Source organism: Macrobrachium rosenbergii, chromosome 22 (assembly GCF_040412425.1).
Source record: "Macrobrachium rosenbergii isolate ZJJX-2024 chromosome 22, ASM4041242v1, whole genome shotgun sequence".
NCBI lineage: Eukaryota > Metazoa > Arthropoda > Malacostraca > Decapoda > Palaemonidae > Macrobrachium > Macrobrachium rosenbergii.
In genome coordinates this window covers 14,295,298-14,322,245 of record NC_089762.1, presented here as the reverse complement: position 1 = coordinate 14,322,245, position 26,948 = coordinate 14,295,298, and the positions used below count along the sequence as shown (strand labels likewise).

Genomic DNA, 26,948 nt, shown 5'->3' with positions numbered 1-26,948 from the left:
ATCAGCTGAGGGTTGGAGATTGGTCATCATCCTATCTCCTACTAACGAATTTTGTTCTATGGACCCAGTTCAAATGGAAACATTTGTTCTTTGTTGGTTGTCATCAGAAAGGATGACTTCATACTTTCAGTGGATCTGAAGGATGTATATTACAGATGTCAATCCGTCAGCCCTCCAACCAAGAAGCACCTCTGTTTTATCATCCAAAGGACTATCTACGAGTTCAAAGTCCTATGCTTTGGATTAATAACAGCCCCCAGAAAAACTTAAAGTATAGTTGCTATGAAGTTCTTTGTTTTAACCATTTCGTTTACCAATGAATGATATATATATCATCCAAATTTAAGTCCTTTGCATTTTGATGATGTGTGCAAACATCAAAAAGAAAGATTGTACAAACCAGCAGGCAAGATAAGGATAATTTTTGGTGAGTCTTCCCGATGCTTTTTATATATATGTAACGTATATTTATTTGTTTTGTACATTTTTAGATTTTTACTCTATAATTAAATCATTTATCTTTTTTTTTTTTAAGAGAGAGAGAGAGAGAGAGAAGAAATATTTTTTATTCATTGATTCTTGTATGTTTATTTGTTTTGTATAGCTTTAGATTTTTACTCTGTAATTACATCATGTACCTTTTTTTCTGAGAGAGAGAGAAGGGGGGGGGGAAATGAACACTTGACTAAGTGCCACTTATTTTACAGAAAACATGATGCTACTTTGTCATTCATTTTTTCATATTTTCCATGGTATAATTACAACTTTTGCATTGCAATAAGTAGGTTATTTATCTGGGTGTACTATGAATAGCAAATAAAGACTATCACTGGAGTACATGAGTACTTCAGCACTCACACACAAGAGCACACACAACCATCATTGCACGAGAGAAGGCTCCTCCCAAGGAGAATTGCCTGAGGCGGCCAATGAGAATTTGACTACTTTACAGCTTGCTATAAATAAAGCCACACGCACCGCGTCTCCAGACCCATCTCAACCGTCCAGAAGATGACCAAAGAGCTGGTCGAAACATGTCTACAGAAAAACTGCAGGAAAGGTACCAAGAAAACCCAAAACCCATCTACTGGTAAAAACGGAGGCATCCAAGACACTAATGAACTCTATGGATTTACAACACCAGGTTTCAATAACCTGCTTTTTTTTTTTTTATTAATAAAATTCTGCTGTTGAAAAGCTATTTAAATCCACCGAAATATGAACATTGGCCAATTATTGACCAATACTGATGAACAAGAAAGGCAAATTTGAAAAACTGAAAAATCACGATATAAAATCAATTCATACAACGCAGCCATACTTTCCAGAGAACATGCTTGAAAGAGGGTCTTCTTCCTTCATATACTTCTCTCCGGCTTCATGACCCCACCGCACAACAAGAGCCTGGCACAAGGAGCTTTAGAACACTGCTACAACAACCACCAACTTCCAAAGAGCGGGACAGGACCACATTTGCTGAAGAACTGAAAAACCTTTATTCCAAGTGGGCCAACCATCGCCGCAGTAGTAGTGACTCTGGAGCAGGCCCTGAGTGCTTTGAAAGAGAGTGCTTTGAATGGAGCAGCTAACAGCAACGACAATCCCTTCCAATGACATCAGCGAGTGTCTACCTTGCATGGAGGAGAAAGATGCAAAGAAAAAGATGAGGACGATCACTAAGAAACTGATTGCCCTTAATGGTGGAAAATTCCAGCTTTCCCAGAAGAGGGAGGAATATGTTAACCTCACGGATTATACACCAACACCAAAACAAGACAAGATTTTAAGTATGGGACTTAACTACCACTTTTTCATCTGACGAGGGCCCTTGGAAAAATGCCTTGAAATAGAGTACCTTCTAGATGCCATTCAGATAAGAAGATCAAGGCATCCTGCGAACCACTACCACTGATGCCCTTCAACCCCTCCTCCTGGCTGAGGCCCTCACCGAACGTGGTGACTATCAGAGCAACATCGTCGACTGGCACCTGAGGGAAGCGGCCTACACATCAGGAGAGAGAAGCCTAGTCTCAATACCACACGAGACTTTCCTCCTCCAGACGTCAGCGAGAAAGGTGGCACCCACTGGCACCCTGAATGAATGAACCAATCAGGAGCGTTCATCTGCAGGCAGCAACCCTCCTAATATTATGCTGTCCAATGTGTACTCCAGTGCTTGCATGCAAAAGTACGCACAACCATCATTGCATGATAGAAGGCTCCTCCAAAGGAGAATTGCCCAAGGCGACCAATGAGGATCTGACTACCTTAGAGCTTACTATAAACAAAGCCACATGCACCCCATGTCTCCAGATCCATCTCAACCATCCAGAAGATGACCAATGACCTGGTTGAAACTTGGCAACAGAAAAACTGCAGAAAAAGTATTACAGAAAAAGTACCAAGAGAACCCAGAATCCATCTACTGGTAAAAACGAAGACTTCCAATGTAAGACAACACTGAACTCTACAGATTTACAGCACCAGGTTTCAATAACCTGTTTAGTATAAAATTCTGCTGTAGAAACGCTGTTTAAATCCACCGAAATATGAACATTGGCTAAATTACTGACTAATATTGACAATGCAAGAAAGGCGAATTATAAGAAATACTGAAAAAGCACAACATAAAATAAATTCACCCAATGCAGCCATATTTTTCACAGAACATGCTTGAAAGAGGGTCTTCTTCCTTAGGATAATAATACAGGGACCCCTCCATGCCCCAGTTAAATATCCCTGAAGGATCACTACTGGTCCTCCATGAAATATGCACAAAGAAGGCCCCTTTTTCCACTCATAAGGTCCACATGTACAAGCAAGGAGATGGTGCTGTAATGGGCTCGCCTTTAGGCATGCTTTTCACCCATCATACTAGCATCAAAGGGAATGCAATAGGGGGAATACAAAAGTAATCGGAAAGGCCCCCAACTAAACAGCAGGAAAAGCCCTTATTAAATACCATCCAAAAGGGTTCCTCCTGCCTGCCAGCATTAGGCAGCCTATTGCTCCTGTAACTGACAGACCAGCGCCAGACACCGTGTATAGCGACCATCCTGAACAAGAAATTCATGATAATGTCAGAGATTCTGCAAGCCGCCTGGCGCCCAAACAGAATATTCACCGGGTAATACCAGAAAATGACGTCACACACCAGCCCCACTGCTCTGCAAGGCTGCAGCAACAAGACCATCAACGATAAATTTTTGGCTAAAGAAGAAATCTTGCCAGCCAATCAGCAGCGCAAATTTTCCTCCTCAGCCAATCAGCGGACAGCCTAATTTGACCCCCCATTGATCTTCTCATATATAACAAGCAAGACTCACCACAAATGCCAGTCTACTGCTGTCTTTCACTGTGATCATGCTCTGTGGAGCCTGAATGAAACATGGCCTAGATTAACACTGATGAAGACTTTCTCCTGAAGGACAACTCCATGGAAGATGAACTCCCGATTTCAGTTACCATTGTACTCTGTCACTGATATAGTGTATTAGTCGGAAATAAAACTATCCAATTTTGCAACTTGCTTTCCTCTCCAAGTATGATGAACAGCGACGTGCCTGGAAAAACACAGTACTCTATATATATAAAAATAATAATAGTAATAATCACTTTGGTGTAAGCATGGGCCCAGCTCACAAGGCATGTATTTTCTGCACTATTCAATTACTAGTTGGTTCTGTGTCACAGAAACAGTTGCTCCAGAACAGAGATGACTTTTTTGCCTTTTGTCCCAATGTAAGGATTGTGATAAACTGGGAGAAGTTGGATCCAGTGCCTAAACAGCATTCAAATACAGATCATGCCACTGTACATGGCAGCAAGTGTTTTTTGGTAAGGCTCTTGCTTCAGCAAGGTAATAGCACAGTTACTGTCATGACAGGAACACTCAGCCTGGCTTTGGTGGGTCATCCTTGTTACCTGTCATCCCGGTAGAAACTCGGCGCCTCTCTGGCACCCCCACCAAAGCTCACTTCAGTGGCAACTGAGGCAGCATAGGTTGGCCTCAAGAAACCCTTCCTCTTTCATCATGCCCTTAAGCCAAGATTGAGGGTAGGGAACTTCCTTAGTGGCTGGATGATGGGGGCCATCTGAAGGCAGTTCCTTTTAATTCCCCATTTCTAGAGATGCTTCTGCCCTCAGGCACATCAAGATGGAATTATTTGGCGCACACCTGGAAGATCTCTCTACTTGATGTGTGCGAACTGGCAATGCCCTTCTTCTGCACATAAATATTTTAGTGATGATTGTAGTGCAGATAGCTGGAACATTCTGAGACTGTGAAGTCACTCTGTAGTGTCAATGAGCAACAGCAGCTGGCAATGCAGATGCACAAGTGGGCTTGCCATGTTGCTGAGCTCTCAGCCAAGGACATTCTGGCTTGAAGAAATGTTTTGGTGGACCATCCCAACTGCTAGGGGCAGTTAAACAGCACAAATTGGTCCTGGATAACTCTACCTTTTCCTCCTGTCAAAATCACTGAGCAATTAACTGAGTGTTTGTCACTCTAGGTTCCAGATAACCCTGGTAGCTCCCTGCTGGCCCCATGCCAATTGGTATCCAACTCTGCTTGGTCTTCTGGTTGAGATGCCCCTTTGGTTCAATCTTCTCTGTTAGCCACATATTTTTAGGTACGTTCAACTAACATGTGCCAGGAAGTGAAACATCATCTCTGATTGGGTCAGAGATAGTTTGCAGCAGACAGTGGACATACTCATCCACCTCTGTTAAGGCAAGCTCCACTTGGTTTCTGTAGTGAAGCCAAGTGCTCTTGCTTGAGACAAGTTTCCAACTGAAAGGCACAACTTTCTCTTCAATAGAGTTGTTCATGGTCATAAGAGCTTTAAACAGTTTTGCCCCTCATTAGTTTTGACCTCTGCATGGGATGCAAATTTTATCCTCTATAAGCTTAATTCAGGTGACAGAGCCTTTGATGAACCCTTGAATCACAGAGAAAAAGTGTTGAGGCTTTGAAACTTTGAAAGGCTATATGTGATATTTCTATAGCTAGAAGAATAAAAATAAAATTCTTTATACCACTGGCCTTACCAAAAAGGACAATTTCCCCATTTTTATGAGTTATGATTAACAAATGCCTGCTTTTAATGGAATGTCCAGTAAAAGACACACTGAACTGAAAAACATGAATTGTGACTTTTTCCTGTCTCTAGGAATGGTATTTGATCATTTTTGTTTCATAGTTATAGGGGATAATCCCAAAACCATCCCAACAAACTAGTTTATTATGTGTATTTGGGAAATAAAACATATCGCTTGTTGTATTAAATTACAAAAATTTTTACTTAAGGAATACAATCAAAACTGACTGGTGGTATCTTCTCCCACTTATACTAAATGACAGCACCAGGAAGAATTCAGTCCCATTGAAAAATTTGACTCAAATAACATTACACTGCACTAACCCACAGTCAGGCTGCTCTAATTTTAGAAACACAACTTATATCATTTCTTCAAGCTAATCCTTAACAATTTACCAATCAATTACATTACAATTTCACTCATTTGTAATATTTAAAACCTTTGAGTTTCAGCATTTTTTATATCAACAATGAAAATGCAAAAATGTACATTCTACAACTTATTAATTTTTACTGGGATTATGTACTGTATATGCACCTTTATCATAAGTGACTTGTAGCATATAAAATCTCATTCATGAAGAGCAATTAGTATATGAGGGGTCGACGGTTACAATTTCTTTTTATTTCTGAAAAAAGAAAGGAGGAAGGCATGGGTTTCTTGGCCTGAAATTGGTTTTATATGATGTCCTTTATGCCTGGTATAAATATTATAACCATATCAGAGTGAATAATGATTTTCCTTTTTAAACCAACAGGCCCTACTGTAAATATATATTAAAATAAAAGCTAAAAATTTGACCAACTTTACCACAAAATTGTGAAACCATCTTTTTCACAATAAATTTTATTATTTATATGAAGAGAGGGGTCTCTACATTTTGTCTTAAGAGTTGGCAACATATATTTTTCATTTTTTGCATAACATTTTTAGAAAACTTTGAGCAGCTGTATATTTTTTGAGGCATTGCATGGCAGTACAGTATTAGCGATGGGATGTTTTAAAAAATGAGAAAAAAATGCAGATTTTAAAACATTGAAATGTCATATATTTTTTGTCATTACAGCTTACAAATTCTCCTTATTATCGCGCAGTAATGAGTCACATCTGAAAATGTTTTTTTTTTTATCCCAAGCTTACCCACCTAACAAAATGTAGACAGACTGGCAGCTTTGTTATTATAAGAACTCTTAAATCAAGAGTTCTTTTTAAAAACTGTCCTAGCTTATCAAATAACAAAACTGGAAATCTGTTCACATTTTTGTTACGGGGGTAGGCTTGGGGTAAAAAAATATAAATGCTTAAGATTTATTTTTTAAATACTTCCCTCTCCATTATATAGCTTTCACTTCCGCGCCAGCGGGAGTTCGACAGATTAAAACAAAAAATGAGGACCCTCGGTTTCTATGAATACCCTTCTTCTACCCATCTACTTCCCCCACCCCCCACCAGGGGACTAATAGGTGCAAACACCCGTAGCCTTCAGTCTACTTCTGTCCACTTTGAATGTGGGGAGATAGGGAGGGCAATTTATATAATGGAGAGGTATTTAAAAAATATATCTTAAGTATTTATATTTTTGAAATGAACCTTACCTCTCTATAATATAACTGATTCCCACATTTGAAACAGGAGGTGGGCAAAGTGAAAATCAGCAAACCCTTAAAGACTACTGAGTAACAAAATATTTGTACAAAAGTGTTTGTTTTAACCAGTGAATTCAATCCATAGGCTATTAATGTCACCTTAGGAGGACTGTCACTCAGGTACAAGATCCTCATCATGAAGACAGCTGAGGTCTCTTTGGAGGATGCCCCTTTCAGCAGAAGGAGGGGTAGGGTTACTGTGCAAAAACCCTGTAGAGCCAATGGTGGATAACTAAAAAGTACATACATACAAAAAAGGTATACTTCTACAGTAATACTCAACACTGAGTACCTCCAAGCTTTCCAAAAACCACAATCAGGTTTAAAAGGCAGTACACCAAAAAAGGGATTTTGACAAAGGAAAAATCTATTTCTGGGGGAAGACCTGTGTCACCCAGTGAAATGGTTCCATTTAGCACATTTCTAGGTATAAGAATTGCTACATATACCAGAGAAAAAGCTACCACCCCCGGAGCGACCACCTATAAACAGTGTCGATATACACTAGGGGTGAGCGTAAACCACTATCACAGGCCTTCGTCCTACAGATCTCTCTATTCTCAAAGTCCCAACTTGAGTGTGCCGTTACAAACCCGTAACCAAGGATACTCACTAGCTCACCCACTAAGCGTCATCACGAGACCGCTACGTCATCCCAATATTAGCACCCACCAAGCCTAGTATAACACCCGGGTGGGTAAGAAGTGTAGGGATGGGTCACTGGGTGACACAGGTCTTCTCCCAGAAATAGATTTTTCCTTTGTCAAAATCCCTTTTCTGGGCTCGACCTGTGTCACCCAGTGAAAGAGTAACAGAGAATTAGCCATACAAGAGCTTGGTGGCACGCCTCAAAGAATACTCAATGGATCTAAATAAAACTTAGAGAAAAGTTCACTGTGTTTTAATGCTGACCATTCATAAAATCAACCATAAATCCAAAACTAAGAGGCACACAGATAAAAATTCATAAATTTATAAAATTAATCAAACCAAGACACTTAAGGCTAACAAAATATGACTGACAACAAGGTGACTGCGGAATGTGAATGGGCCAGGCTGTGAGGCAAAGCCGACCTAAGGGTAGACGCAGGGCAAGCAGGCGAGACAGGAAGGCTAGAGACTATACTCACAGGTAAAAAGGGGGGAGGAACAGTCAAGAATTAAACCCGAGCTGGACCAGGAGGGACAATACTTCCTGCAGCAACTGTGGAATATTTAAGAGCCTCTAGAGACTTAAGATAGTGGCATTTAAATACTGTTGGTGATTTCCAGCCCGTATATTTTTTAAGATCATCAAAATTCATATTATGGAAAAAGTTAGTTGAGGTGGCCACCGCACGAACATCATGAACCCGAGGTACTGATTCCGGGTTTGCTTGTTTAATGAAATAAAGAATTTGTTGCCTGATGGCTTTTAGGGAAAGATTACCTCCACTTTCCCTAACAAAAAGGGGGCCTGAAGTTCTTTTAGACGTCCTATTTAAATAAGCCCTTAAAGCATTGACTGGGCACAAGGATGGATCCTGTGGAAGAGGAATAATCTTCCAAGGAGACCATCTATTCTGTGGATCTTCGTTCTTTGCTAAAAAACTGGGGTCCGGGGATAACAGAACTTCACCTGATGGGAGGAAATCAACATGATTGGGCTCTCTAGAGAGAGCAGACAGTTCAGAAATTCTAGCTCCTGATGCTAGACTTACTAAGAATAATGTTTTTCTTAACAGACTCAGGTGTGAACATAAAACATTATCAGTGTCTGATGCCAATTTAAGTACATCATTTAAGTACCAGGAGACCGTGTGTGGACGGGTTGTTGGTCTAAGACGAGCACATGCTCTAGGAATTGATGAAAAATAGGAGTCTGTAAGATTAATATTAAAACCATGTAAAAATATTCTTCTTAAGGCAGATTTTGTTGTAGTAACAGTACTAGTGGCCAATCCTTTCTCGAATAGTGATCTGAAGAAAGAGATCGCTAGGTTCGTGGTCATTTCATGAGCTTTGGATTCCCTCAAAAACAATGCTAACTTCCTAACTGCTGAGTCATACTGTCTGAGGGTAGATTCTCTCTTATCAGATTCTATGAATAATGTATTAAGAGGGTCAATGTTAGCGTCCTTTTGTGCTACAAATTTCATGGAGTCCATAAAGCTAGGGCACTGAGAATTCTTGAGGAAGCTGACACAGTCCGAGTTTGTACTACTTGTGTCAACTGTGGGTTGGGGATATGTTTGGGAGTGAGCTTCAACTCTAGAAGTAAAGGAAACCAACTGCTCTTTGGCCAGTTGGGTGCCACTAGTGCTACTTGACCTTTGAATGATCTCAGTTTGTGTAAAACTTTCATTAACAAATTTATTGGAGGAAACAGATAGATCCTTTGCCACCTGTTCCAATCGATTGACATTGCATCTGTGGAATAAGCCAGAGGATCCAGATTGGGAGCCACGTAACACGGAAGTTTGTGGTTGCTCTCTGTGGCAAACAGGTCTACCTGGAGACCCGGTACCTGAAGGCAAATCCACCCGAACGACTCCTTGTCCAAGGACCACTCCGACTCCAGCGGGGTTGTCCTGGACAGTGAATCTGCAATGACATTCCGGACACCTGCCAGGTGCCAACAATGTTTCCTTGCTAGGGAGAAAATTGCGATCATCACTTGAATGATATGGCCTGACTTGGAGCCTCCTCTGTTCAGGCAATGTACTATTACTGTATTGTCCAGCACCAACCTGATGTGAACCTGTCTGGCTGGACAAAGTTTCTTTAATGTTAGGAACACTGCCATTGCCTCTAAGATGTTGATATGGAACTGGCGGAACACTGTCGACCACGTTCCTTGAACTTTCTTGTGTTGGGAATACCCTCCCCAACCGCTCAGGGAGGCGTCTGTATGGATCACAAGAGACGGAGGGGGAAACTGGAGAGGTACTGACCTCGACAAACTCTTGACTGTCGACCATGGTCGAAGCCTTTTCCTCAATATCTGCGGGATCAGAGACAGCTTGTCTCTGCTCCTCCTGTTGGCTCGTTTCCGCCATACTCTGTTTATATCTTTCAGTTTGGCTTTCAGCAGCAAGTCTGTTACTGAAGCAAACTGAAGAGAGCCGAGAATCCTTTCCTGGGTACGACGAGGGGCATGTTTGTTTTTGAGGAACTGTCTGGTAGCTTTGGCTATTTCTTTCCTTTTTGCTGGTGGCAGTGACAGTTTGTATGTGCTTAGGTCCCAATGAATTCCTAGCCACTGAAACTGAGCTGCTGGAACTAGGCGTGATTCCTTTCTGTTTATTTGGAAACCGAGGTACTCCAAGAAGTTGATTATCATACTATATGAGTTGCTCTTTGACATTCTTTGACACTGGATGCCCAAATTATCCAATCGTCCAGATACGCGGCCAGCAAGATCCCTTGGGTCCGTAGCTCTTGGACTACTGTCTCTGCCAGCTTGGTAAAAATTCGGGGCGCTATGTTGAGCCCGAATGGCATGACTCTGAATGAGTATGCTTGCTTTCCTAGTCTGAATCCCAGGTAAGGGGAGACGTTTCTCGCAATCGGGACGTGATAATATGCATCTGTAAGATCTATAGAGGTGGTGACGGCCCCACGAGGAAGTAGGGTCTGTACCTGCGAGATTGTAAGCATGCGAAATTTGTCGCATTGAATGAATGAATTGAGACGGGACAGATCCAGAATTACTCTTCGTTTGTCTGAGTCCTTCTACGGAACACTGAACAGACGGCCTTGAAATTTCAAGTGTCTGACTTTCTTTATTGCACTCTTCTGCAGGAGTTCTGTTGCAAAGTCCTGTAAGTCTTGGGGTGGGTGTTGAAGGAACCTGACTGGTGAAGGAGGCCCCTTGCTCCAGCTCCATCCCAGACCTTTCGAGATTATGCTGTGGGCCCACGGGCTGAAGGTCCAATGGTCCCTCAAGAGATACAATCTCCCTCCTACCTGGGGTGTCTCATTGATTGGGGGAGGTCCTGCTACCTCTGGTTCCACGGCCTCCTCTTCCTCGTGAGAGGGACCTGGATGCTGTCCTACCTCTGTAGGCGGCTCTAGCTCTGCTTCCTCTCGCATGTCTATTATAGCCTCGAAATGTCCCAGAGCTCTCAAACGAGGCGTTGAAAGCTGGGGACATCACGAAATTTGGCGCAGCGGAAGCATGCCGAGTCGGTTGCACCAGTACGAACTGCTGCTGAGGATGCGCCTTAGATGTAGAAGGCTGACCGACATGCGAGACTGGAACAGCTTGAAGCACTGTCGGGGCTTGAGGTCTCTTAAAGCCCTGGAACCTCCTGAACCTTTTCCTTTCTTTAGGTTGAGGTCCAGAGGTCTCAGAAAATTTTCTCTTGAAGGGAAGGCCCCAATGAGAGCGAAGACTCTGGTTCGCTCTAGTAGCCTCCGTCATAACATTATTGACCTCATCCTCCGGAAAGAGGTTAGGTCCCCAGATAGAACTTCTCACTAGCCTATTAGGCTTGTGCCTGATGGTGGCCTCTGTAAAGATGTGCTTCCTGCAGTTCTGTCTGGCTATCACTAAGTCATAAAGATCCAATTGGAAGGAAGCCAATAACGACTTTGTAACGACCTGAAACAAAGGCTCGTCATTGAAAGCTAAAGCCGTTACCTCTGAGATGGTGACTGAGTGCAGGGAGCGACTCAACCTGCACCTGGCCTCAAATTCTGCTTTGAGCAGAGCTTCCGGAATTTTGGGAAGTTGCTCACTGAACAGGGTGGAGGCACACTTGGGGTCGAGTTTCCCCACCGTAAAGGTTGCCGGAGCTCCCAACCAACACTCCGAATCTCCGGGGAAGAGAAGAGAAGTAGAATCCGTTTCCCGGAGTTGAGGCATAGGCTTGCCATCTAGCCCCGCTTGAAGGGTCAACTCCGTAATTTTAGTATGGCGTCACCAGCAGAGAACAGTAAAACTTCCCTTGAAGGGGGTAAGTTTCGTGTTCTCGCACTCCCAACTTGTGAGAGCGCGCAACAGGGTGGATTGAGCTTGGTCCCTTGGGAAGATAACTGTCTCCTTAGGGACCTTATCAGACCTAACCCAGGCGTCTTCTGTTAACCTGGCGAAACCTGGATAGTACCACTAAGTCGGCTGGAAAGAACTCCAGTTCTTCCAGATGACGAGTGCCTAAACCTTCGATGGTCAATGTGCCGTTATGCAGGGGGGCATGTAAGGCCAGACGCCACGGGTTTCCCTTATCAAAGGGGGGCAGTTTGGAGGTATCCGGGACAACATGGGACTGATGTGCTGCTCCGGATTGGATGAACCCGGAGAGCAAGCTTCCCTGGGCCTGCACCTGCTGTGCCAATAACTGCATTGATTCTCCGGAAGGCTGAAGGCTTGTAACCAGATCTTTTAGCCTAGCTTCCACTTTTGAGTCGATCTTTTGCATCAAAAGATCGACAAAAGCCTCAGAATCAAAACCAGGCTGTGGAGACTTAGATTTCGAATCTCTGGACCTTGACCCCTTATGAGGGGGAGTAGCCTTACTTACGGGCGCCACCGGTTTGGGAGCTGGTGACGACCTAGAGGGAGCTGGCCATAATTATTACATTCGAGTAACAATCAATCATTTACCTTCATTTTGCAACAAACGGAAAGTCTCTAGCACATTATTTAGATTTTTGGTGAATTTTTGAAAAAAAAAATTTCCTTAGCTCCGCCGCAGCATTCGCTGAAAATCCTGTCATTTCTTGCGTCAGCTTGCCGTAATTTTTTCGCCGTTTCATATTATTCGTTACATAAAGTGTTATACATCAAAATGTGCGCAATTTCATGTAGAATACAACAAAAAATATGTCATTCCTTTAGCTCTTCACAGTTTTTTAATATTTTCGCTGAAATCACTATAACTGACAAAATTTTAACATTCAGTCAACTTTGACTCGACCGAAATGATAGAAAAATGCATCTGTAAGCCATAATTATTACATTCGAGTAACAATCAATCATTTACCTTCATTTTGCAACACACGGAAAGTCTCTAGCACAATATGTAGATTTTTGGTGAATTTTTGAAAAAAAAAAAATTTCCTTCGCTCCGCGTGCGACTCCGCTGAAAATCCTGTCATTTCTTGCGTCAGCTTGCCGTAATTTTTTCGCCGTTTCATATTATTCGTTACATAAAGTGTTATACATCAAAATGTGTGCAATTTCATGTAGAATACAACAATAAATATATCATTCCTTTAGCTCTTCACAGTTTTTTTATATTTACATCGAAATAACGATAAATAGAAAAAAATCAACCTTCGGTCAACTTTAACTCGATCGAAATGGTTCAAAAATGCAATTGTAAGCTAAAAAACTTACAGCCTAGTAATATTCAATCAATTTCCTTCATTTTGGCACAATTGGAAAGTCTCTAGCACAATATTTTGATTTTTGGTGAATTTTTGAAAAACCTTTTTTTACGTCATGCGTTACAATTCATGCATCATTTTGTGATACTATTTTCTCTGTGTTGCTTTAATCGTTTTACAATCTGTTATATACCAAAATCATCGCAATTTGGTGTAAAATACAACTAAAAAAAATTAACTCATTAGCTTCAACCGTTTTCCTTACAGCGATTTGTATACAATTATATACGAGTTTTTTTTTTTTCTGTCATATATTCCAATATTTATATATGATAATGATATTTTTTTATTTCTGATGGTTGCATACTAAACTTCAGGCAATGAGAAAAAAGGAGCCAAAATGAACTCTTAATCTTGAAAACTAAGCGCGCTGTGATTTTTGAAAAAACTTTTTTCCGCTTCGGCGCTACCTCTCGGAGGCCGCCGGCATACGGGAGACGTTTTTGAAAATAGGGCTTCGGCGTTAAAGGGTTAAAAAGAAACAGTCTTACAAACCTCTTTAACAACAAATGTGTCTAGTTTGTACATACCCTGGCTTACATTCAGTAAATCACCGTGATATTTTAAGAAAAGTAGATTCAATAATCATTTTCTACGAGTTATATTGTTACAATATAAAACAACTTTTGTCTCCTCCCAATGAATCATATGATTAAAATTATTAACATGTAAAAATAATGCATTCGACATTTGCCCCATTCTCACACTATATCTGTCTTGTTTAATTCTTGTCTACAGTCCTTTCCCAGATTGTCCTATGTAAAAACACTTGCAATTCATGCAAGGAACAATCTGGGAGTATTCACAAACTTCTACATGGGCGCTGTGGAACATTGGGTATTCGCCGCCATCAAGAAACCTTCGATATATGTCCGGTATACTGATGACATCTTCATAAGCACTGGCACGGTGGAAGAAATAGAACACCTGCGACAAGCCTTCCACAACCACAGTAGCCTCAACTTTACCATCGAACACTGCTGTGATTGTCGCCTCCCCTTCCTTGATGTCCTCGTCGAGCAACAAGAGGAGCGCTTCGTAATGCAAGTTTATACAAAACCCACGAACCTGGGCATGTGCCTAAATGGTGAGAGCAAGTGTCCAGAGAGATACAAGCGCACTGAGATCAGCGCCTTCATCAGGAGAGCTCTCTCACACTGCTCCCCTTGGAAGGACACACACACATCCAATTAGAATGTGTCGCCCAGGTTTTAATTAATAATGGGTATTCCAACTGGGACATCGCAAAATGCATACGTATGAGTATTGACAAATGGTACCAGCAGGAGCCTCGCCCCGCCACCCTTGAAGAAGTCACCCTCTATTACAAGGGAGTGTTCCACAGGAAATACAAAGAGGACGAGTGAGCTCTTCGTAGTACCGCAGAAGAAAGCGTCTTCCATACGGGCCCTGCAAAAAAAGGTTAAATTTGCAATTTACTACGAAAGCAAGAAGACCAGTGGCCTGGTCCCCCTCGAGTAGGACGCCTTGACGAGGTGAGGGGCTAAGGGACCCTGGCCTTTGGGCCCGGGTCCTGACGAATCATCCTACATAGTTTTTGGTTTAAATGGCGTGGACATTTCCACATTCGCAAAATTTTACTGCTTAGGTGAGTCTGAGAAGGGATCGTTTTTTGGAAGGGGTTCGCATTCAAAGCTAATTGTGGGAGTTGTGGTGGTTGAGTCGCCACCCGAGATAGTTTGGACCTAAGAGATGGTGATGGGATTTTTCCCACTGCTATCTTGAGGGCGGAACCATCTCTGGGGATCAGCCCATCGGAATCCAGGGGGGGCTGGTTTTTGGAGGTGGGACTCCTGGCTTTTGTCCGGAAGCCCACGAGTACAGTTGGAGTGGGGAGTCAGTCCCCATTAGTGGGGGCAGAACTCCCAGCAGGCGGATTGGCTTATACCTGGGCCACTGCAAGCGTACTGGTGCTATCCTGAAAGGGTAGGGTATGGGGTGGACTGTTGGGAGTCAACTCTCACTTGTGCCATTGGTGGAGAATGTGAATACCTGACTGATCTACGATACTTTCTTGATATGACCAAGCAGTTTTGGGTGGGTAGATGAACCAGTTTGTGTGTGGTGGTCTGATGTGTGCATGCTTGGCATCTTGGGGTCTCTTCGCGGGCTTTGGAAGTGTGTTGGGGTGGGGAAGCTGAGCAGTAGAGCTGCCCAGTTTGTCCTTTTTGATATGCTGTCGGGGTCTGTGCGGGGGCTCTTGGGTGTCGGGTGTGCACTTTTTGGACCTTTGCATGTGGACTGGTTTAAACTTATGGATTTGGCTTTTAGTTCTCCCTCCCCTGGATCCGACGACTTAACGGCACTGGCAACGACTTCTGGCATGAACATGGATACGGGCTTGGCTGTTGGACAGAACCAAACACTGAGACACCAGGGTGTTAATAAATCTGGTGGATTTGATTCAAATAATAGGGTCCTTTATTGCACTAATGTAAACTTTTCATTAGATTACGAATGTTTATACAGTGTAGTGAAGCAATTCGGCAAAGTGGAAAGAATTAAATTAATTCTAGAAAAAGATAAGCAGTCATTTTGTGCTTTTATCAAATTTTCCTCTCCCTTGGAAGCTAGTGAGGCACAACAAAGACTCCATGGCCACATTCTAAATGACTCAGTTGTCAGCACGAAAGTGTTTTCAGTGAATAACTTGAATGATGAGCCATTTGACTTTGTTCCAAAGGCTGAAGAACATGGACCAGTCCCATGTACCGGAGCTCTTCCTCCCCCTTTATGGCATGTTGCTATCTACAAGGCGGGAGGGAAAAATTTGATAAAAGCTGCTGACTGCATTGAGAGCAAGGTTGGTTCCATTCCCATTGGAAATTTAAAATGGTATGGAAAGAATCTTTTAATAAAAGCTGGAAATGAGACTCAAGCAGTTCTGTTAGCTAACTTTAAACCTCCTGAAAGTGGAAATATTGAATCTATTCCATCTCACAGATTCTTTAATACACTGAAAGGAGTAGTTTACTCCAAAGATCTGCATGTTTTTAAAGAGGAGGAGATTCTCCATCGATGCCCTCCTTGTGTATCTCATGTAAAAAAAACTGGGTGGTGATGCAGCTATCCTTTTAACCTTCTCCTCCAATTACCTACCTGATACCATCATTGTTGGCCATGAGAGGATGCAGGTTAAAAAATATAAAAAGTCCTAGACAGTGTCGCAAATGCTTTGAATATGGCCAAATTCAAAACTCTTGCGATAACAATAAAAGATGTCCTGTGTGCTCTGCAGAGCACAATAATTTTGATGATTGCAAAGCAGCCCGATACTGTTTTCTTTGCAAGGGTGATCACACACCAAACTCTAGGGCTTGTCCCAGATATAAATTTGAACAAGAAGTGTTGGCAGTGGCAGATAATGAACATATCAGCATTAGTGAAGCAAAGCGCACGGTAATGGGGGCAAACAAAAGTGCCAACACTACGTATGCTTCTGTAATAAAACTTATGAAAACTTCCAACAATGTAAGGCCACCAATAACTGTGTCTGATAGAAGATATCACAAACCTGGTATTTCTCGAACCATAAATAATAATGAAAATCTCCAAACTGGTGAGAAACTTTTTCGGCAAGTGCTTTGAAGTCCAATAGCAAAAATTGTACTTCCAAAAGCACAGAAAATTTATCTTCCACCACATCCACAGCTGTCGATTCATCTCCAAAAATAAGGGTGCCAAAATCAGCCAATAATTCAGGAAAATATTCTGAAAATACTTCAAACCAAAATAAGCTAAAAGAACAATCCCAATTAGATAGAGCTAGTTCAGAGCCATCAATCGCCACAGCCACAAACAAAAATAATAATAAAACTACGGTTGCAACTACCAAGAAACGCACAAGAAATAGTTCCCCAAATAATGATAATTTTATAATAAAAACTTCAAATGGGTTCAGTGTTTTGGAAGACATCTCTCCTCCTAGAGAGGTGGTTCCAAAAGTAGTTTCAGAACAAAAACATCTGAGTTCAATTCAGTCTTGCCGCCCTAAGACAAATAGGATTAGTGGTGCACAGAACCACAGCAGTAATTCTGAACATCAGGTTCATAATAAAAAAATATGAAGATCAACCAAAGACCCTGAACACCAATTCAGATGAAAAGGGATTAAGAAAACAATCTCTTATAAAGGAGAATTTCCCACTCCACCCTAGGAACAGTACTTCCTCCAAGGAGTGGGAAGTAGCACATTTTACCACCTTAGCATTCTTGCTCGATATTCTTCAGTGGAACTGTAAAGGTCTCAGAGCCCGTACAGAAGACCTTAAAGTTTTAATGTATGAATTCAATCCAGGGATTATATGCCTACAGGAAACAATGTTAGGCAACTCTGCTTATACAGGCAGTCCCCGGTTTACGACGGTTCCGGCTCAGGACGTTCCGAGGTTACGACGCTTTTCAAATATATCATCAGAAATTATTTCCCGGCTTACGACGCATGTTCCGGGGTTACAACGCGTCGTACGCCGATCCGACAGAAGAAATTTGGCCCCAAAATGGCAGAATAATCATAATTTGAAGGGTTTTTTTTATGTAAAACTCAATAATAATGCAGTTTACGTCGTTTTCAATGCACCCAGAGCATTAAAAGTAAGGTTTTCTTATGATTTTTGACGATTTTCGGGTTACGACGCGGCGCAAGAACGGAACCCCCGTCGTAAACCGGGGACCGCCTGTAATCCTGGACTAAATTATTCAATATTTAAATCATATCCCCCAATTGGTGATCGTGCCCATGGAGGTGCTGCAATTATTATTAATAAATCTCTACAGCACTCCACAATACAATTAAATACAACACTACAAGCTGTCGCTATTTCAGTCATTTTGGAAAAGAGGATAACAATCTGCTCCTTATACCTTCCACCAGACCTTGATTTTAACATTGTAGATATTCAGTCGTTAATTGACCAACTTCCAGCTCCTTTACTTCTGCTAGGTGATTTTAATGCCCACAACCCCTTTGGGGAAGTCGGTTTTTAGATAGTAAAGGGAAATTAATCGAAGACCTTATTGACAGGAATGATGTTACCCTGTATAATAATGGGTCAGTGACTTTCCACAACATTCACGATAATCATTTCTCTGCACTGGACCTTAGTATTTCTTCAACTAGTATCCACCTTGATTTTAATTGGTCTGTTAATGAAGATTTAAATGGAAGTGATCAATACCCGATCCATTTGAAATATGCTCTGAATGCTCCATCTGAAGTTTTACCTAAGTGGAAGGTAGAGGACGCAGACTGGGATAAATTTAGTAAGGGTGTCAATCTAGATAGGGAGTTTGAGTCCTTTCATTCTCATCTAGATGCCCATGATTACTTTATTGAATCTACTTTGAAGAGTGCTGAAAGCTCGATTCCAAAAACAAAAGGCAAACCTCGTAGACCTGCAGTTCCCTGGTGGAATAAGACATGTGGTATTCTGAGAAAAGTGACTAGGAAATGCTACAGACGTTACAAAACTAGTGGCTCCCCTCAGTCTAAATTAATCTACAAACGTGCTTTAGCCAAGCAGCAGCGCTTTTATAGGAAAGCCAAAAGAGAATGTTGGCTTTACTATATTAATGGAATAAACTCCAAGACCCCACTAAGAGTGGTGTGGCGCAAAATAAGGAAACTGAGTGGAAAATTTGTAGTGTCACCATTGCCCTCATTAAAAATAAATGACACTCTAATCACAGAGCCCACTGAAGTTGCCAATGAGCTAGGAAAACACTTTTCTAAAGTTTCCAGCCCTAACAATTATTCTCCAGGATTTCAAAGAATTAGGAATTCTGAAATGTGTCTGAAGTTTGATTCGGGAAAATCTGAACCATACAACTACAAATTTTCCCTAAGAGAACTTCGTGAGGCGCTCTCCTCAAGTGAATCCACAGCTCCAGGTGAGGATACAATCATATATGAAATGCTGAAACACCTCCCAGATGATGCCAAAAAATATTTACTGAAGATTATAAACAAAATATAGGAAACTGGAATTTTACCCAAGGACTGGAAAATATCCATAATTGTCCCTGTTAAAAAGCGTAATAAAGATGCTTCCCAAGCCACCAGCTATAGACCAATAGCTCTTACCAGCTGTGTATGTAAGCTGATGGAGAAAATGATAAATACTAGACTGGTTTGGCACCTGGAGACCGAAGGATTACTATCGCCATTTCAATTTGGTTTCAGAAAAAACCGCTCCACCATTGATCCCTTGCTGAGGCTGACCAACCAAATCCAGCAAGGATTAGCCAAAAGTGTCAGACCATTGGCATATTTTTTGACTTGGAGAAAGCATATGACACTACCTGGAGAATTGGCATCATGAAACAATTGCACAAGATGGGCATATGTGGAAGAATGGTCAGGTTTATATATTCCTTTTATCAGACAGACTTTTTAAGGTAAGAGTGGGAAACTCCTTCTCCCAACCTTTTATGCAGGAGGAAGGAGTTCCCCAAGGAAGCGTTTTAAGTGTAACACTTTTTCAGTGGCAATAAATAGTGTGATTGAAAAATCTCGCCCCCTGTTAAATGCTCGCTTTTTGTCGATGACCTTGCAATATGCTGCACAGGATATGATTCCTTGTCTGTGTGTAAACATTTGCAAAGGTCTATTAATGCTATTACTAAGTGGGCTGATGAGAATGGTTTCAAATTCTCCTCTTCCAAAACAGTTGCAGGAAGATTCACCAGGTGCCGGCGTGTGGAAGAGGTTCCCACACTTAGTTTAAAAGGGTCCATCCTTCCTTACGAGTGAAGTTAAATTTCTGGGGATGACTATTGACCATAAATTAACTTGGGCTAGCCACATAAATGCCCTAAAGTTTAATGTTAAACAATCTATGAATATTTTAAAGGTTGTCTCTGGATTTAGTTGGGGGGCTGATAAGAAATCCCTTCTGAGGCTATATGACTCTCTGTGTCGATCTAAGCTAGACTATGGCTGTCAGATTTATTCCTCAGCCTGTAAAACCAAGCTAAAGGAACTGGATGTTGTACACATGGGGTTGAGAATATGCTCAGGGGCTTTTAGAACTTCGCCTGTTGAAAGCATTTATGTCGACACAGATCATTTACCCCTTGATCTAAGAAGGCAAGAGCTAGGGTTGCGATACATGGCTAGATTGAAAAGTGCTCCCAAAAATCCCTCCTTTCAAGCACTAAAGGAAACAGACTCTCAAAGTTTTTCTGGTACAAGAGCTTCTAAACCATTCCAAATTCGACTGAATGAGGATGTTAGGAATAATCACCTTAAATCCCAGAAAGTCCTGGAAGTAGAATATCCTGTAAATCCTCCATGGCTTATCCCAGAAGCATCAATATGTAAGAAACTGTTTAACAAAAAGGACTGCACTGTAGAAGAGATTAGGGAAAATTCTTAGAGCACGATGTTACCCATACTAATTTTACAAAAATTTATACAGATGGATCTAAGTCAGATAGTGGTGTTGGTTGCGCTGTTATCCTTGGTGATACAGCGTACACAGCTAAATTACCTGACTCTGCATCAATATTTACTGCCGAATTAACAGCCGTAGTGTCTGCCCTAGATTTAGTTTTTCAAAGTAGTGACTCTAATTTTGTCATATACGACTCTAGAAGCACCTTAGAAGCTATTAAAAAATTTAATAGCTTTCATCCATTAATTCAAAAGTTCAGGAGTGGCTTTTTGTATATATTGTCGACGTAAATCAGTCTCTTTCTGTTGGGTCCCTTCTCACGTGGGGATTCATGAAACGAGATGGCAGACAGGGAAGCGAAAGCTGCTAGTATTTTATCAGAAACCTCTTTTAGAAAAGTGCCTCATACAGATCTAAAAGGTCCCATTAGATCTTATGTTTTAAGTAAATGGCAAGAAAGGTGGACTTCTCCCCTTCTTGCCAATAATAAGAAATATAGAAATATTAGGGATAATGTACTACCGTGGTCTTCGTCATTCCAGCTTGACAGACGAACAGAGGTTATTTTAACGAGATTAAGGATTGGGCACACTCGTCTGACCCACCAGTTTATTTTTGAAGGAAGCAGCCTTCCAGAGTGTGCTTACTGTGGCGAGACACTAACAGTGGAGCACATTCTGGTGGTCTGTCCCAGATATTTTAACCAAAGAGAGATATTTTCAGGGTAAATCCCTGTCTGATATTTTGGGAGATGAAGCAGATATTTCTGCTATCATCTCTTTTTTAAAGTGTATTAAAATTTTTAACGATATTTAATTTTATTTAATAATTTATTACATCACGTAGAATTTTAATGACATTAATTTTTTTTTATGTATATAGCACATCATTCATTAAACTTCATACCCTTATTTATTGGTCACATCACTTCATTTTATTTATTAATAATTTCCTTAATGAATTCATAACTCTAACATAATTTATTTTCTTTCCATTACGGCGCTGAATGGCCTTGTTGGCCCCAGTGCCTGGGCTTTTGCCCTAAATATCATACATCCATCCATCCAGTGGCCTGGTCATGAAAAACAACCAGGCCCCCGCAGTGCAGGACCCCCTGAAGAAAACCAACGTGGTCTACCAATACAAATACCCTGTTCGGAATATCCCGGCGCCTACACTGGGATGACCACGATGAGATTTTCCAAGAGGATCTCCTGCCATGCTCAGGAGGGTGCCATCCATAATCACACCAAGAATATCCACAATATTAGAATAACCCGAAAGGACATAATTCCTAATATCGGAATTATAGACAAGGTGACAGACCACCGCCGCCTACGCCTCCTGGAGGCCCTACACACCAGAAAGGAGAGACCTAGCCTCAACACCATGCAAGGAGACGTCCCTTCTCCTGACGGGGGCACATAAGGCGCCGCCCACCAGCACCCCAGAGCCGGATCAACAAACCAATCAGGTGGTACCCCAATCTAGCGACAGTGATCTTCCCCATACTACCCTCCCAGTCTCCAACATCCGCATGCAGAGACCAGTGCGAGCACTGACCTCTGGGAGACGGTTTGACCTAGGGACTTAATCCCCTGAAGCAGCTAGTGAAAATTCAGCCCTCACAACACAGGACACCCAGGACACTATAAATACCGCCTGACAACCCCATTCCAACCAGAACAAGCCCACCCTTCCTTGAGAATGAACCGAAGATACGGTTGGAAACGTTGGAATTCTGCTACGCCCTTAGAACAATGACAAAGATTCTGCACGAGAATACAACAAATCCTGATTTCCAGAAACTCTGCAGCGATCAAATGGCCCTTTTAACTTCCATTTCTTTTATGCAATAAAAATTAATAATTCGAGAAACCAATTCCTTATCAAGACTATGAACATCGGCCAATTATTAGCAAATATCAGACCTGACGAGAAGAAAATAAGAAGAACTGAGAAGACCATATATAAAATCAATTCCACTGATGCTGCCATCCTCTTTAACAAAACATGCTTGAAAGAGGGTATCTTACCTTCAAATAATAATAATAATAGTAATAATAATACTGTAGGATTAAATAATACTTAACTCAAAGAGAGAGAGAAACTGGTTTTCTCCCCTCCATTCAAGATGGAAGCTGACCTCATTAAAGCAAAGATAGATGCTCAAAATTGATACTATTGAAATATTAAAATTATATTAAAGTACTATTGAATTTATATTAAAATGATATACAGTATAAGTGTTTCAGGATGATAGTATAACTACTTTTAGAGGGTACATTTTATGATAAAATAATGAATTATGGTAGGAACTAATTTTCAAATATTAATATCAAGTTTAATAAGATTATATAGTAACATTAAATAAAAATAATAATTCTCTCTCTCTCTCTCTCTCTTATTTAGATAAGAGAATTTTTCCGACATGTAATATGTACGTATGTTTCTTTTGTATGATAAATAAATGATTTACCTAATAAGTACCAATTATTAAATATTAAGATTAATAAGATTAAATAATAATAATATTTTCGATGCATTTGTTTAGTAAATTTTTTAACATTTTAAACAAACAAATAGTGATTCACAGTCTTTTTTATCCTTGGCTTGAGAAAGGAGTGGGGAAGGGTAAATGTCAATTTACTTGACAGTTTGATATATTGGTCGGAGGGGCAGGAGTGTTGCCCTCAGAAGCTCAAAGATTTCAATCTTTTCATATCGTAAGCCGTTATTCTCTCTCTCTCAAGAAAAGATACTGTTTCTGTGTGTGTGTGTGTATATGTGTGTGTTCATAAAGTTTTAAAACTGTGTAGTAAAGGTATTGCATGTTTGGAAGACAATAAACTCTCTCTCTCTCTCTCTCTCTCTTTATTTCTTTCTTTTGCTCCAGCCAGCCTTGTTGAATATAAGTTAAATTGGTAACTCTCTCTCTGCTTTGGGTGAAAGGCTTAGAAGTACATATGTATATATTTTTAAGGGTACTAATGTTTAAGATGACTTTGAAATTATATTAATAATATAATTTCAAAGATTAATACAGTAATAGGATAAGGATAATAATTTAAGGTATATTTTATGTAGGATGATACTTTAAGTATACATTTGGTATTTGAACTTTCAAGATAGGCAATTATAAGCCTTTTAGAAGTGGGATTTTAACTATTCATGGAAGGGTCTGGAACGATCCCCACCACCAATATGGGGGTTTACTGTGTATATGTATATATATATATATATATATATATATATATATATATATATATATATATATATATATATATATATATATATATATATTATATTAGATTATGTGTATGTTTTGATTTGATGTCTATGATTTTGAGATGTCTTTATTTCTTACAGATGACTCTTGTGTTCTGTATTTTGATATAACTTTCAGCTGTTTCATATGTTTTGAGGTGACTTTGTAATGTACTTGTATATTTATTTATGCTTATAACACACCGTGTTCGCGGAGGTTAAAGTTTAAATTCTGTAGAGAGAGAGAGATTCTGGAAACATTATCAGATAACTATTTCCTGTGTACCCAGATATATCTGACCAAAGGGAAGTCATATTCAAAGGGCCACTTTGCCTATCTTTGACAAGTGACAGCTCACAAGTCCAAATGCTTGTTACATGTTTGTCATGTATGTCTGTTCTGTAATTATTATTTTTCTCTATGCCTTATTATGTATTCCATAATCTAAGTAGAAGGATAAGGGAGGAGAGATAGGTCTGACATGTTGGCAGGGCTTTTTTAGCCAGATCGTTCGTAAATTTATTTCTGTTTACCCAGGTGGTTAACTAAGAACAGGAAATGTCAGTCATCCGAGATAAGAACCCATACCTTTTCCCAGGCCTTAGAATTCTGTGTGTATTCTCTGTGTGTATTCTCTGTATGTATTCACTGTGTGTATTCCCTATGTGTATTCTTTGAGTATTCAGTATTCTAGAATGTATATTAAGGAGCTCAGGATATTCTAAGATTTGAAGTGGCTAATAAGCAACTTAGGCTTGAAGATAAAAGCAAGATTAGTGAGCTAACACAGTTAGACTGTTACGGGATTTTAAAGACACAGAAAGTCCCCCTCTCTCTCTATCTCAATTCACATAGAAGGGTATAATTGGTTGCTCTCCTAAAACATATAAGTTTTATTTTTATAAAACTCTCCCACGAAATGTATATTTTGTGTATGGTCCTAAAATATTTGTGTTCTTCAATCATTGTGTTTATATATTACAAAAGGAGTAAGGTAATGTGCTTATTTGCTTGTATTGTAATTATGTTGATAACTGAAGTGTCGTCGTTGAGGAAATTACAGAAAGACATGAGTTTAGCCTTTTTGAAAAGTGATGGTAATCTTTTGAGAGATTGATATAATCTATAATCATATTTTGTCTTAGTGAAATTGCTGTTGGTATATTTCAATTTTTTGCATATTTCATTCTTATATGTCTGTGTGTATAATTTCACAGTGTTACCCAAAGTTTTGTGTTGGTGATTACTTAGAGTTTTGTTGGTGTTAATTTGCATCATTGAGTTTTCAGTGCATACTTATTATTGAGATTTCAGTGAATACCTGTGTTGACTCCCATTTATTAACATTTTAGTGAACACTTGGGCTAATTGCAGATGTTCAGATTTATATCTAAAACTTGAGTGGAGCTAATGGTTTGAATTTTACTTAATGAAACTGATTTCATGATAAATTAGTTTTGTGAATTAATTTTGGTCAAGAAATACTTAAATCTTACATTGTTGTCAAGTAATAGTAAATCTTTTTGAGATTGTGAACTCTGCTTATAACTTTTGAACTTGGAAATAAATTTGTCTGTTTAAAATTTTAAAAACACAGTGTTTCATTGTGACCACCAGTGATTAGAGATATTTGTGTGTGTGTACAATGTAAGTGATATATCTGTTTGTTCACCTGAGACTTATCTAGGTGAAATAGAACCAAGGAAACAATTAAAGTATTTGATGGAGTGATGCCCTTTTTCCCCTAGTCTGTTTATAGCTTATCAGTTGTTACCTCACCCATAACTTGATAAATTTAGATTGAATTTTCAAGTGTTAAGCAAGTTTTAAGGGATCACTGTACCTTTAGAGTATCCAGTCTTAATATTTTTGCTATGAGGTTTCAAGTGTCTGGCTGAAATGAGGTAAATTTTTGGTCTTATTATTTGTGTAATAACCAGGTACTTGATCACCTTGTGACAATATATATATATATATATATATATATATATATATATATATATATATATATATATATATATATATATATATATATATATATATATATAACCTACACATTATGTACAGTATATACATCTAGATATGTGCATCTATATTTACCTAAAGAAGGGAGGGTGGTTTGTCTGATAACATTGCTAATTATGCTCTACTTGACATACACACTGCTTGAAGTTCCTCTGATAGCTAAAAATTCTGGACAATTAGTGAAACAGACCTCCACCAACACCAGTTAACCCTTAAACGCTGACTGGACGTAACATACGTCGACTAAAATTGTCTGTTGGGTGCCGAGTGGACGTACCGTACGTCGACAATAAAAAATTTCAACCTTCGGTCAACTTTGACTCGACCGAAATGGTCGAAAAACACAATTGTAAGCCAAAACTCTTACATTCTAGTAATATTCAATCATTTACCTTCATTTTGCAACAAATTGGAAGTCTCTAGCACAATATTTCGATTTAAGGTGAATTTTTGAAAAAACTTTTTCCTTACGCCATACGGTAACTCGACCCGAAAATTTCAGAAATTCTTTTCGTCATTTTGTCGTAAGTTTTGCACTGTTTTATATTAGCCGTTACATAAAGTTTTATATATGAAAATGTGCACAATTTCATGTAAAATACAGCAACATACAACCCATGGTTGTAGCTTTTATCAGTTTGGAAATATTTTCATATAAACCACGATAACTGCCAAAATTTCAACCTTCGGTCAACTTTGACTCGACCGAAATGGTAAAAAAACGCAATTGTAAGCTAAAACTCTTACATTCTAGTAATATTCAATCATTTACCTTCATTTTGCAACAAATTGGAAGTCTCTAGCACATTATTTCGATTTATGGTGAATTTTTGAAAAAAACTTTTTCCTTACGTCCGCGCCAGAAATTCTTTCGTCACGTTGTCGTAATGTTTGCACCGTTTTATATTAGTCGTTACATAAAGTTTTATATATGGAAATGTGCGCAATTTCATGTAGAATACAACAAAAAATAACTCATGGTTGTAGCTTTTATCAGTTTTGAAATATTTTCACATAAATCACGATAACTGCCAAAATTTCAACCTTCGGTCAACTTTAACTCGACCGAAATGGTGGAAAAACGCAATTGTAAGCTAAAACTCTTACATTCTAGTAATA

General features: G+C 39.9%; 1 protein-coding gene across 19 annotated transcripts in view; it reads right to left on the bottom strand.

The window, feature by feature from the left end:
* The window catches only part of LOC136850589 (DNA-binding protein RFX2-like), a 447,592-nt gene that overhangs the window by 6,943 nt on the left and 413,701 nt on the right, over positions 1 to 26,948 (bottom strand). For 3 of the 19 annotated variants that reach the window (XM_067124251.1, XM_067124254.1, XM_067124241.1), the window contains one exon: positions 5,278 to 5,731. The exons of the other annotated variants lie outside the window; for them this stretch is intronic. In XM_067124251.1, coding sequence (XP_066980352.1) covers positions 5,726 to 5,731 — 6 coding nt within the window. In that variant the 3' untranslated portion in view covers positions 5,278 to 5,725. Of the gene's footprint in view, positions 1 to 5,277; positions 5,732 to 26,948 lie in introns of those variants that run through there. 19 annotated transcript variants of the gene reach the window in all.